The sequence below is a fragment of the Lutra lutra genome, chromosome 12 (assembly GCF_902655055.1).
Source record: "Lutra lutra chromosome 12, mLutLut1.2, whole genome shotgun sequence".
Lineage (NCBI taxonomy): Eukaryota > Metazoa > Chordata > Mammalia > Carnivora > Mustelidae > Lutra > Lutra lutra.
In genome coordinates, this window is record NC_062289.1 from 40730429 (window position 1) to 40745231 (window position 14803).

Below are 14803 nucleotides of genomic sequence, written 5' to 3' on the forward strand. Positions count from 1 at the left end.
TTCAAGGATCTCAGGCATAGGTTTCCCTCTGGAAATATTTTGTCTTATCTTCAGTAAAGATAATCTAGGTGATAAAGAGAAGTCTTCTTAACCCATTCTGAGTTGCCTCTATCTTTTACTTTCAGTAAACAATCATGAGAGGTCAAGTCAATAACATCTGTGTTCTGGCCTTTACCTCTTCTTGTGAAAAATCCAAGCGCTTATATGTTTGAACATATTCTGATCTGGGGTACATATGATAGCTATTGCCACCCAAAATTTCATATGTATTTAGTAAGGAGTAGGATTTATAGAATCCAGTTACATCTTACCTTTTAAATTTCAACGAAGCCCCTTGTAAACAGAACTATTACTAAGTCCGTGAGGCTCAGCATTACCTTGGCCTAAATCTGGGTTTCTAAACTTCAGCACCACTGATATTTTGGGCAGGCTAATTCTTTGCGGTTGAGAGCTGTCATATGCACTGGAGATGTGGGGCAGGATCTCTGGTCTCTACCCACTTCCCTGCAAATAGCACACCCCAGTTACGACAACCAAAAACGTATCTGGACATTGCGATGTCCTCTGGGAGGCAAAATCACCCCTATTTGAGAATTACTGGCCTAAAATGAAGGTGTATGTTTGCAATAGATATTGCCAATGATGATAATTTAAAAAGCTAAGTTTGTAAACAATTATCAAATCCATACTTAAGAACAGTCACAGTGGATATTTTAATGAAAGCAATGGTCCTGCCATTCTTTATTTCTGACAATAATACATATTTACAGAAGGAAAAGAATTGTACATTTTAAATTCTGATCATTATACAGATTTGTTGCAACTGAATAATAAAAGAACAAATATCTTAGTGACTTTTTAAAATAACTTCAATGTTCAAAGGTATAAATGATGACATCATAGACTTTCCAAAGCTGGAGTAAGCTCACTTCAAAATGAAAGACACCTAGCACCAGGAAAAGAAATGAAGCAACAAAGGATCTCTTAGGAGATCTGATCTGAAGCTCTGTTTATCATAGAGGCACTATCCAATTTTTTCAACCTACATTTTAGAAACTTGAGGAAAAAGCACATGAAGAAAATCTCTGTAGGTTTTTGTTGGGTTAGAAGACTTTAGCTTTTAAAAAGTAACATGTGAATCAGTTTTTCCCTTTATAAGGCCTTGAAAAAAATGCATCTTGAGGTGCTATAAAGAAAATGAGTGAAACTTTTTTGTTAGTAGTCAACAGCTTCAAATACTGGTTTTCATCCCCCTCCCCTTTATTGAGAAATAATTGACACAGATCAGTGTATAAGGTTTAAGGTGTACAGTATGATGGTTTGGTCTGTGGTTTTCCCTTTTTAAAACAATGAGTTATAAACTCCTTTTTATAAAAGGTTAAAGGCACAGTGAACCAATGAATATTTGCATTTCACCATTTTAGAACTCAAAATAATTCAGAAGGCAAAATAATTCAGGTGGCCAGCACCTCATTTGTCCTGTAGGTGGCAAAATTATCCTAAGAGGAATCCAGGGAAAGGCTGCAGATTTGCTGCACTGAGGTTAATAGTGGTAGATGACTTTTTCAAGCTTTACTTAAAAGCCAGGTTTTAAAGTTTTGAAGTTTTCTCAAGTTTTACAGATTTAAGGATGCCTTTTGTGTAGCTCTGAACTAAGACTTATTTTCTGGATAGTCGGTACTCAAGCTCAGAGATACATTGTTTTATTTTTTAGGGATTAGATTTTCAATCTGATTATCTCTGAAAAATTCCTCTCTTTTTGCACTTGTAGTCCGGCGGGTTTTGCTTTATTGGATAACCCATCCAAATGGCAGGACAAGAGCTTGTGAAACTAAAAATCTGTTCTTACTTGTCTGCAGCTGTGAAAAGCAAGCTTGAAACCAGAATCTAAAAGGGAGGGAATAGGGCTCTGCAGATTTCATCTGGGTTTATCTTTTTCTAAATACTTCACAGTGGATGGCAGAATAGTAATCAAGTCTTTAAGGAAGGAAAGGATAATTTATTATAAAAAATTGGGGGCACCATGACTATGACTACATTTATGTGTAAGGAACCAAGTTCATAAATGATGACGATTAAAAAGCTAACTACGGCCAAGTATTTTATCCTCAGTTGTTATCACTAGTCTTCATAGCTTCCTTCGCTTGCTTACACTACAGAGACGTCATTCTGCATCCTGGATGTGTCATTAAGGAGCCAGACATGAAAAATAGAGCCATCAGATAATCACTAGTAGCAAGCACTGACTATACAGTTATTTGAAGAACTAAGACTAAATGGGGGTTAGAAGGGAGAGAGTATAGTATGTTATACCAGTATGTTCTAGAAACGCTGACATAGTATGACTTCTGAAAACAGAGAATGGGAAAGGCAAATGGAAAAATTTTAATTGTTTCAGTTATCAAATTGTAACTTGCATGTGTAAGGTAAGTAAAGGAAATGAGTAATTGTGGGATATTCTAACTCTAGCATGTCCTATATAGGTCCTTGAAAACCAGGATTCTCAGTATAGAAAATGGAAATACAGTTGTAATAGAAAGCATTAAGAAAAACTCTGTAGTATTCAATTTGATTTGGAAGTTTCACAATAAACTCACGTGTTTTATCATACTAAAAAAAGAAAAAATAGAGATTTCCTAGCTTTCTCCTAGAAACAATGGCCAATCTAACAGCAATGAGCATTCTCAGAGCCCTGATTACGGTTTTGAAATACCATTTCTTACTGAAAGTAACCAGGCTTCTTAGAGAAATGGCTCATTCCATGTCTGGGGCAGGAAACACACCAAGTTGAGCCTGGAATATCTTGTCTTCCAGATAGCAAGGAAGGTAATAAAGACAGTGTAGTGTCAAAATGACTCAGAGGCAACTTGGTGAGGTTCCCAATGGCCAAAAGATGGGGACAATTTGAACTTAAATAAGGTAATATTTGAAATGGGTTGAAGCCTATCAAATACGTTTGAACCCATGAGTTCATAACAGTAAAAAAAAGTGATCTCTGGAAGGTAACTGGAAACAAGTTTATTATCTTGAAAATTAGTAAATGAGAGGAAAATACAAATATTTAATTTCCCTTTCTTGTACAAACTTGACCAGTGGTAAACCAAATAGTGGATGTGGGGAAACATCTCTTTATAAAACTGTTCTAACTAATAAATGAAAGAGCAATGATAGAATTAGAATATCCTCCAACTCACAAATCAGTGAGTGGATCTAGGCAATGAGCATCAACTTCAGCTGACATCACAAATAGAGAGAACCAGACACTGTGTACCCTCTGGCGAAAGAACACACCATAACCTATAGTCTTGCCAAAAAGGACTGAACCTGAGTCTATTCAAACATCTAGATCCATGTGTCAACATCCAGAGGAAAGAGGAACATGCTGAGTACCATGAGTACATAGTCAGCAAAATACAGCAAAATACAGATTGTGGGAAACTCTATAGGTCATGAGATGAAATTCTTCAGTAAATTCTAAGGAAAAGAAAGAAGGGAGAACCTATAGGTTAAAAAGATGTAAGAGATGTAGCCAATAAAACAATTTTAAATGGATAAGATTAAAATATAGTGTGCAGAGATACACACTTGGGTAATAATAAAGAAATGCAAGGAGGTGATTACAATGGGTATCACTGTAGTGGTTACTTCTGTGGAATTTGGGAAGATGGTTGATTAACTGTGACTGGACACACAGAGGATAACCGAGTGGCTGTCAGAGTTCTAAAACAGTGTTTCCTTATAATGATGTAAAAAGCTACATTTTGTTTGGTTTTCAGTATTTATATTTTGTATTTTTTCTAAAGGAAAAGAAGTAAAAAAAAATCAAAGCCCTTAGGGTTTTCCACTAAAAATTATGGATGTGAACACTTCTACTATAAATATCAGGTTCTTAAGAAACTGCCTACATTGTAGAAATAGTTCTAAATAATAAGCTACAAATATTTGAAAAATACAATATTAGATTCTTATTGTGCATAGTTATAAAATTCAAAGAATTAAGTATACATTCCTAACACAAAATTTATTTTGTTACAGTATTATGTTTTACAATGTGGTTAAGTGGCCTTTGTTGACTTCCAAAATTTTCCTTATCTACTCTAATATAAGGCTACTCATATTATCCTATTAGAGATTAGATGTGCACTAGAACAGATTTTGTATTTCCTTCAATGTCCACACTTGGTTTTATTCTCCATCTTTTTACACAGAACAAAGATTAGTTATCTTGCTCAACCATGATAGCAGATATTAATATGTAACATTACACACAGTATCATTCAATTTGCAAATAAAGACCCTTCACCCACAAATCCTGCCTTATGCTCTCTTCCATATGTTAATGGCTGATGGAGACTACTTTTTGTTAAGTTTCTAAAAAACTCAAGAACGTAAAACAGATTTAAGCCATCAAAATGAAAGCAGTTTTAAAAACGCAATAAAACAAGAAACATGGACAAACGTGTAACTGTGTTGTACATTTTTGCCCACCGAACACTGAATTCCCCTCCACTTGTTCAAGCAGCATCTTAACAAATGGTGCAAGTGTATGGTCTCCTTCTCTTTTCTTTTAATAAAATTATGTGGTGTTTGAGTGATTCACATATTCCAGAAGTGACCGGTCTAAGACCCTTCGGATAAGAGCTTCTTCAATTATATTAAAATCCTACAATAAAGAAACATAATTAGAAACATATAATCAGAAATAATAGTTTTCAGCAACTGGAGGATAAAGATCAAGGCAGTGTCTCATTTGGCAGGAAAGTAGAGCCCTGAATTTAGCAACCAGTCCAAGTTTCCACAAAAACTATCATAAATACCTAGGACTTCTGTTCTGGGGCTAGTGCATTTTCTATTTAATTTTACTGCCTAACAACTAACTTGCTATTGTCATAGTAAAATAGTCTTGATTTGGAATTTAAATTAGTAATTTTAGTCAACATTATAAATCGCAGTTACGGTGCTATGTTCTAAATAAACATGTAATACAGAGTAAAGTCAAGACATTCCTGCAGAATTCACCAATCTCAGCAGTACTACTGAGTATCTATTTCTGAAAAATATGTTGAACACAAAACTCTCTTTCTTCCTGCCTCCCTATGGCCAAAATGGCTTTCAAAACTTTAAGTCAGCACATTCTGTAAATAAAACAAAAACTATTAAGAGCCCTATTCTCTGCAATCCATCTCCTCTTCTGCAATAAATCAAATAGAAAAAAGTAAAATCTCTTTTGGAAATCCATTCTAAAACATAAAAACATAAAGGCAAATCAACAAAATCCAAAGGAAAGCCATAAAGCCCAGGAGAACACAAGATCTGGAGTGAATCCTGGCTTTTTCGTAGGCAATTATTAACCTTTGAGCTTAAGAGGTTTCATGCTAAGTGAGGATAGTGACACAACACTCACTTCACAGAAGCTGCCGTAAGGAATAAAATGAGACACTATACTAAGGCGCACAGTATAGTACCCAGTAGCTTGGGAAACCAAAAGTCTAAACAAACAACATGGCTTCCACCTCACTGCCACATCCAAGTGGCATCCAGTTTTGAGTTGGCTAAAAGGACTCTCATCAAAGTTGCTTCCTCCTGACCAGTACTGGATCATACTTTGGAAAATCCTGAGAAGAATGGACTGAACATGAATAGCTGGGACAGATATGAAATCAACCTGGCTTTTAGAACATCTCATGGAGTGAAGGTAAAGAGGAAGCCCTACGGGTTGAAAAAAATGAGAACCTATAGACCAGAACAAGCCTCTGCTGAGTCCATGTGCGCTTCAGGTTCCCAGAAAAGACACTGTTTGAGCGTTGGAGCCTGTGTTGTGGCACCTGCTCGGCTCTTCAAGTGGTCCTAGTACCTCCATTTACCCTCTCCCCTTCTCCAGGTGGCCTAACGTCCTTGCCCAAACTGTGCAAATCACTTTATACGCACTGTCACATTTAATTCTCAACAAGAGCTTTGGGGATGAAGTGCTTTTCCTTTCCTCACTTCACACATGAACAGACAGGCTCTGTGGTTAAGTACCTTGCCCACAGTCACAAAGCTGTGACCGAGACAGAGCTGTTACTCAAACCCAGGTCAGAACCCAAGCTCCTTGTGCTGAATATGGATACAGTGGGCAGATCAGAAAGCAAGGACACATTTTTAAGGGACAATCTTCAACAATTATTAAATTCTATCTTGAAATTGCATAAAAAGACAGCAGTCAAAAATCATGTGAAAATTACATGCAAAGTTAAATTTAGCTCTTAACACTTCATGTATTTAGATAGCGGTGACAATAATAATACACTACTTCACAACATGGCTATGAGGGATTTTCCTTCCATAATAGGCAATACCCCTTTGCTGAAAGGGACTCAGGAGATAACACATTACCCTCACATGGCAACATATGGAGCAAAGCAGAACAAAGGCTACATTAACTTTTCACTTGTTATTCTCATTCCTGATCATGGGAAATACAGTCATAAGTTAGATCTATTCAAACTACATCTAACTTTTCTTCTATCCTAAAAAAACCCCAAAAACCAAAAAAACAAACAAAAAAACTAAGTTAGAACTATTCATACTACATCTAACTTTTCCTCTATCTTAAAAAAAAAAAATCTTTGGGTTGGGGGAGGGAGCATGGGAGGAAAGATATCAAAAGGCATAAACTTCCCCTTGTAAGTTAAATAAATACTGGGGATGTAATGTACTACATGAGGACTATAGTTAACACTAATGTATGGCGTGTTCGAAAGCTGGTAAGAGAGTAAATCCTAAAAATTCTCATCACAAAGAAAAAAAAATTTGGTATCTTTAGGAGATGATGGATGTTACATTATTGTGGTGATAATGTCACACTACGTAAGTCAAGCCATTATACCGTATACTTTAAACTTACACAGTGCTACATGTCAATTATTTCTCAATAAGAAAAAATGGTTAATATAATGAGATTGGCCATTAATTGGTAGTTATTGATGGGTAATTACTGATACATGGGGGTCGGTGGTACTATGTTGTCTGCTTTTGTATGTGTTTGTAATTTTTCATAGAACAATTTTTTCAGTTTAAAAACGTTCAGTAGGGACGCCTGGGTGGCTCAGTTGGTTGGACGACTGCCTTCGGCTCAGGTCATGATCCCGGAGTCCCGGGATCGAGTCCCGCATCGGGCTCCCAGCTCCATGGGGAGTCTGCTTCTCCCTCTGACCTTCTCCTCACTCATGCTCTCTCTCACTGTCTCTCTCTCTCAAATAAATAAATAAAATCTTTAAAAAAAAATAAAAATAAAAACGTTCAGTAGACACGAGTTTTGTGTCTCATGGAATTTAAATTAAAAATGAGGCTTGTATGTCTTACTACACTGATAATGCCGTATCTGTTTTTAGCCATTCAATGCACTATAATAGCCAAGACACAGAACAAACTCTGAGCCATTTCGTTACTGATGTGATTTCATCTCATCTCAGCTATGTAAGTTTTCAACTTCATAAAAATTAAAACTATATATAGGGAGGGGCCTAGACTAGAAATTAAAATAATTTGAAAGTGAAATCTAGTACCTTATACAATGACTAATTACCCAGATCACAAAGAAAATAATTTTGTCTAAGGCAGATGATATCAATAGTCAAGTTTATAAACATTGCATTTTTATAATTTCTTGCTTAATGCTAATACTTAACTTCAGGTCTATACATATTTTTTTCTGCTGTAATTTTATTCACTTGAATTTAAAAAGGTAAGCTTAACGCACAACAAACAGAAACATAATGTAAAAGTAAAATAATATACTTACTATGAAATCATCATAAAACAAAGTGTGATTGACTTGCAAATGTCTTATTAAACTGCCACTAAAGCTGCCTGGATTCTCATTAGGTAGTAAACGGCAAAGTGGACAGAACTGGAAATAAAGAAAATCAGGAGTTCAAGAAGGAATTTAAAATAATCAGTGTCGGAATTAAAAAATTAAATAACCATTCAACAAAATGAAGTTTAACTTTATGAATCTACTGGCCATTTCTCAGCATAATATTTAAAAACTGCATAAATATTAACAATATAAACCAAATAAAATTGTATTTATTTCTTCATATGCATTTCTTGTACTTAACAGTATAGCTATTTATTTTATATCTATCAATCTATTATTTAAACAATATTGCATTTAGTAGATGTACCATAACTTAATTAGTTGCCTCCCTTTTTACTTAATGGCTTTAAAAAATAATCTTTTAAATTTTCAAGTATTTATAAACTCAGGAGAAATTACAAAAATAATGCAAGATTTCCCATGACTCCATCATCCAGCTTCCCTAGTGCTAATACTTTGTAAGTGCAGTACTTTACTGAAACCAGGAAATTAGCAATTAACTAGACTACACACCTTAGTTAGATCTCACCAGTTTTTGCATGAACTCCATTTTTTGGGTGTATGTGACGAAAGACTCTGGGCACCTGGGTGGCTCAGTCGGTTAACTGTCTGCCTTTGACTCAGGTCATGATATCTGGGTCCTAGGATCAAGTCACATGTTGGGCTCCTTGCTTGGTGGGGAATCTGCTTCTCCCTCTCCATCAGCCACTATCCCACATGCACCTGTGCTCTCTCTCACTAATAAATAAAATCTTTAAAAAAATATATACTACTTTATTACTTTTTTTTTTTTTTTACTGCTTTATTACATTTTAACCTAGGGTTTTTAAAATTCGATTTCTTCACATTTTCCTTTTTTAGAATATGAGATGCAGCACCATTACTGACAGCCAGGTATGTGTTAGGCATTAAATTAGGTGGTATTCTCATCTGATCCTCAGAACAATCTAGTGAATTAATTATTATCCTATTTCTTTCATGAGCCCAATCTCAGAAAGAAAAAAAAATTAGCTTAAATTTAAACCACTGTATATCCGAACTGGGATCTAGGCCTCCTAATAGACAATTCAACATTCTTTTCATATTATAATAGAGCTTAATTTATCTGTCTGGATGGTAACATCTCCCTTTAAATTTAAAAGAGGCCTTCTTGTAATTCTCATTGTTTTATAGGGGTCTCAGTTTCAGTATGCTTAGTATTTAAACATAGTTCAACTTCCCAATCTTGCTTTACTCCATTAATCTTTGTCTTATTTTTTTTTAAGATTTTATTTATTTATTTGACAGACAGAGATCACAGGTAGGCAGAGAGGCAGGCAGAGAGAGAGGGGGAAGCAGGCTCCCTGCTGAGCAGAGAGCCAGATGAGGGGCTCGATCCCAGGATCCTGGGATCATGACCGGAGCTGAAGGCAGAGGCTTTAACCCACTGAGCCACCCAGGCACCCCAATCTTTGTCTTATTTTGAATAGAATCACATCATTTAAGTTACTACTGCTTTATAGTCACTTATGATTTTCTAAAGCTCTAGCTATCTTGGTTACTTGCCAACACTGGCTATCCCCAAGATAGCCCTTAATCTACCCTGAGACCCCTAGATAGTAATGAGAACACAGCTGAGACCAAGAAATATTTTAACAAAAAAGCAACATTAATTTTTTTGCGATGTGAAGGAAGGGACACTAGTATAGAGTCACTCAGAGTTCACTCAGTACTCTTTATGGTGCCCTCTACTATATGCTGTGCACCTGGAATATGGAAACCAGTGAAGACACAGTTGTGTTGCATGACCTATGAAGTCAGAAAGCCTTCAAATCCCAGGACCAGCTCTTACCAGCTGTGTCACTGACTTCAGCACATGAACTTCCCTCTTGGGTCAAGTGGAGATACCACCATCTAACTTGTAGAGTAGTTATGATGTTTAGAGATAATGTCCTCTATGTGCCAGATACATACTAGGTATTTAATAAACACCATGTGTTTACTACTGTTTGATCCTTGTTTCTGAAGAGCTAGAGCTCCATGAGGGAAGAAAGTCCATGTGTCCTGTTCACTCCTGCATTCCTAGGACCGGGAAAATAGTTTCCAATTTCATCTCTGCCTCTCACTGACTTGGCCTTGGCAAGTCATTAATCTTAACCTGCAACAGGAGACTTAGCTCTGCTTTGCAGAGCTGTTTATATATTTAAAAGATGCCATTTAACATTATGAAGCTCAGTCATTCTATTAGCTCAGTCCTTGGCACAAATCATAAATGGTTGCTATCGTTATCATGTAAGCAGATACTTTCAATACTGCATAGCAAGTGCTATACCCAAGATGTTACACCATATATTCAAATGTTATACTCAAAAAGGCAGTTCAAGACCTAAAAAAGGAATCATGAATTTTGCCCAGGAAATCAGAAAAGGCGCAGGCCAAGCTGCTGGTAATGGAAACGAGTCTTGCAGAATGAGCCAGCATTGCCAGAGTGAGAAGCATCACAGGCAGAGAAACTAATGTGGGAAAAGGACAGGCCTGCTTAGGGAATGGGAAAAGCTCTGGGAAGCTGAAGGTAGGGCATGTTGGGGAAAGTGGTAGGGGACGAGTTTGGAAGGATAAGTTGGGACCAGTTCTGCTCAACAGATATTTGAGCACCTATTAGGGTTTCCGGAGGACCCACGTCAAGAGTCAGAGGAACAGAGATGCTGAGCCCTGATCCGACTATTAAGGAGATTCCAGATCTAGAGAAGGAGAAAGATACAGAAAACCTCGAACTTTAAGCCAAGTAGTTTTTGTTTTCAGTCTGATGTTGACAGGAGGTAGTGGAGACTTTGGTCTTCTACTGCACATAGTATTTAATTGTGTAACTCAAGAGATTTCTTCCAGAAGGACACTGGAAAACAACAGGTGACTATCTGTACTACTCTAATGATTTATTTTGTGTCCTAAATCAAGGGATCTGACCTGAGGGAGGAGAAAGAAATGGTAAGAGACTGACTAATCATCGCCAAGTACCTAAGTGTTCACCTACATTCTCACTAACATTGCCAACTTGCTACCGTCAGCTCCTCCTTTATTATGTGCCTCCACTCAATGCTCCCAAGGCCATGATACTCGTATTAGGAATCAATCAGTGCACAGTGTATATTCAAAGGATGCTGACCTCATCTCAGTATGTACTTTATCTGGTGGTGAACTCCACAGGTGAGAACAGCCACCATACCAGAAGTTATCACCAACTTAAATCCTTCAGAACATTTATTACAAGGAAAACCCAGTTCTATCTATGGTTTAGATTAACCTCCACAGCAACTATCTGATGGCTAGTGCCAATTGGAGAAGAAATTCAAAATTCCTAAATCCAAAAAAAGAGAAAAGAGACATACGCTAAAATAATTACAGGCAAATATGTAACCAAAATTAAGGTACCAGATTGCATATCTAATTTAGCGAGAGTCTGAAAGCAAATTTAATAAAGATTTTTCTTCCTTCCAAAACATTTATGCACATACACTCCCACAGCCTAGTTGACTCACAGATATTCTAAATACCCACAGAAATAAACCACTGTGGGGCAGGTAGCTCAGGCTCTAGTCACCATAGTTTATGTTCCAAACCAATAAAAGTCCTGTCCCTTCCCTTAAGAAATGAATCTTGGGAGCAAGGCAGAAAATAAGAGACTATTGGAACACTTGAACCTGGGTGAATGGAATTATGTTTTTCTTTAGTATCTTCTTTTTCATTATCACTATAGCCACCCATGCGCTAGGTTCTCCACCAAGAGGTGGGCAGGCAGTGTTGAACAAGGAAGTTGAGTTCCATGACTTCATGAACCTGACAGCTTATAAGGAGAGACAGACGTGAAATGAATACATGATTACAAATTGTGATAAATGAGAAAAAAAGAGGTGAGGAAAGCAAGAGCTGAAAGTAACTTGAATATCATGGAGGGCTTCCCTGAGAAGAAAGATTTCAGCAGAGTTCTAAGGGATGAATAGGAGCCAACCACCGAAAGAAAGAGCACTCTGTGGAGAGAACAGCCAGAAAGTGTGGCTCTTGCTGAAACATCTTCTCTCAAAATACCAAATTTCTCTCAAAAGTGGTCTCTCAATTCAATCTGAAGCATGCTGCTTATGTCACCGGTCTCCTGTGAGTTTAATATTCCACAGACACAAATTTTCAAAAAATAAAACATGGCAGAGGTGCCTGGGTAGCTCAGTCGGTTAATGAGTTTCGGCTCAGGTCATGATCTGGGGATCCTGGGATGAAGCACCGTGTAGCGTCAGAGCTCAGGGAGGGAGGGGTCTGCTTCTCCCTCTCCCTCTGCCTGCCCCCCCCCCCCGACGAGTGCTCTCTCTCTCTCTCTCTCTCTCTCTCTAATGAACAGATAAATCTTCAAAAAAGTAAAACATGACAGAAATAATTACTATGTGACAGAAAGGAGCTGTCAGTTCTTAAAGCTGCATTTAAGAAAAGTCAAAATTCCTCCGTGTTCTTAACCTGCTACCCCAGTCATGAGCAGCTCAGAAAAGATTAGTTGCTCAGGGTTCCATCTCAGAATTATCTAATTTTATCTAGAAGGCAAAATCACTTGCTTAAATCTCCAACTGTCATGAAAGTCAGATGAGGTCACTGATCTTATCTGCAAGCAAACCCAACAACCCAGCCCCTTAGAACAGTAATTCCTTGCTAACTTCCGCACCAATCCAGAATCAGCCTTGGATCTAGGACTTCTCCTGGGGTGTTTTCGCCAACATGTCCCCACTGGGCATCCCTAAGCATGTGAACCCCAAATATGCCACAGTATCTACTTCCAGCCTTTTCATAACCAAAGCACATATCCTGAATTCTAGTGGTTCTAGATCCTTCAGAGTGACACGTGGCTCAAGTTTCTACTCAAGGATGAAACATTAGCAGGAAAACTGAAGGTCTTCTGTTCTAGAGACCACCTCTAGACAGCCCTCATGTGTTACAGAACCACAGATTTTGTGAACAATCTGCTCCTGCCTCAAGGCCATGACAGCATCCTGGCTTCTGAAATTCACCATTTCACTCCCCTACCCTTCCAGCTTAGGTTCCCCAACTGCAAGAGTACATGGCTTCCTCAAAATCTCCACTAGCCTTGGTTTTATGTAGTTGTTAAAGTGGTAGTAGCCCACCATTAACCCCTGACTCATTCACTGCTACCCTGTGAAAAGGCATCATTATCCCCTTTTTACAAATGATGAAAGAGAGGCAAAGACACAATAAACCAAATAAACACAATATAAAATAAGCCAAAAAAATAAACCAAAAAACCCACAATAAACCAAAGTTTATCTCCTCCAAAGCCTATGTTTTTGACTATTAATTCTACAGGCAAACCGATCCCACCATTCCTGGTTTATTTCTTCCCTTAGATCCACTTGCTTCAGTGTCCTCTATCTATCATCTCTAAATCAAGGAAGACCTAGCTTCCATGGGCCACTTTCAATCTGATGGTCAAACTGAGCAGCACCGGGACAGGGATTCCTGCTGGAACAGGTGCACAGTACTAATGGCCAGTCCAGTACATGACCTGCCCCAGAGTGCGGTTGCCATGAAGCCCAAGACCACAGTCCCAAGGACCTGGTGTTCCTCCAGCCAGAGCAGCGCCTGGGTACTAGTGGTTAGGGCTCAGGTTTTCTGGCTAATACCTTCTTAGGGTTGCTAGGAGACAAAGGAGCACTTAGAACTCAGTTAAGTGGTCACTATTATTATGCCATCCTAATGCTTTCTTCCAACTTCCTCTAGCTCCCCAGGGACCTGTCATAAAACAGCTCTGTAACCCAGTTCCTCCCACAGAGCAACTATAGCAGTAAAAGCCCATGATAATCTCCCTTGCTCTCCCAACCCACATCAAGCCATTCCAAGAACCAAAACCCCTAAAACATCAGGATCAGTAACAAATTCCTTTGACTGTACTGTGTGGCTTTTCTTGGGAACCTTCTAGTAGAGCACAGGGGTTCACCATGCTCAGGGGCTAGACTACTGTATTCAGATTGGCTCAGCTATTTTCCAGCTGTGTGAACTTACAAGACTTAATTAACTTCTCTGAGCCTCAATTTATCATTTGTAAAATGGAAGCAATCACACCTATCTTCTAGGACTGCGAGAACTACCTTTGTTCGTAAATTATCTATCTACCTAGTATAGTAACTGTGTTTCAATCTTATCACTTTCCAAGAGGATTTTATAGAAAAAGAAAATCCTTAATACTCAAGATAAAAAAAACAAAACTCGTATCTATATTAATCACACACATACGTCTTTGTATACAGATATATACGCATACATATATACAAATATATACATGTACATATTTATAACATAAAACATTTTATATCTCCTAAGCCTTTAATTTTAAAATAAATGCACCCAGTATAAGCCAAGTTAAGGTGAAAGTGGCTTACTCCTAAACTATAGACAGAAATATAAATTGACACAACCTTTTTGGAATGCATTTAGAAGTATATTTCAAAAGCTATTAAAAAGTTTGCAGTTTCTTGGTCCCAGAAGATAAATCTAAGGAATTTCCTCTTGGGGAAAAAAATCTAATAGAAGAAAAAGTTCAAATATACAAAATGAATTAATATCCTAAAATTGGTAACAAGTGTACAAAAAATAGTAAAATGGTTAAGTAAATGAGGATGTACCCAGAACCACCCTGCCTTCCTTCACAACTATACAAAAATGAAAATTATCAAAGCCACACTGCAAAGTAGAACTAAAATGCCAGGCTGAAAAGAAAAAAAAAGGAAGCATCACAATGAACTAGGAAATGATGAGCAATATGTATGGGTAAATACTCAGACTATGAAATGAAACAATAAACTGAATAAGATGAGTAACTTTCTACTTTTCATTTCTAATAAACTGTCATGATATCCCTATTTGTAGTTTTTTTTAAAAGATTTTGTTTATTTATTTGACAGACAGAGATCA

At 37.4% G+C, this 14803-nt stretch overlaps 1 protein-coding gene across 3 annotated transcripts in view; it reads right to left on the reverse strand.

Moving 5' to 3' along the window:
* Positions 1 to 14803, reverse strand: part of RNF125 (ring finger protein 125) — a 43428-nt gene that overhangs the window by 5756 nt on the left and 22869 nt on the right. For 2 of the 3 annotated variants that reach the window (XM_047697696.1, XM_047697695.1), the window contains exon 5: positions 7784 to 7891. In XM_047697696.1, the coding sequence (XP_047553652.1) occupies positions 7784 to 7891 (108 nt within the window). Of the gene's footprint in view, positions 1 to 1912; positions 4664 to 7783; positions 7892 to 14803 lie in introns of those variants that run through there. The other variant, XM_047697694.1, reaches the window with a different exon arrangement.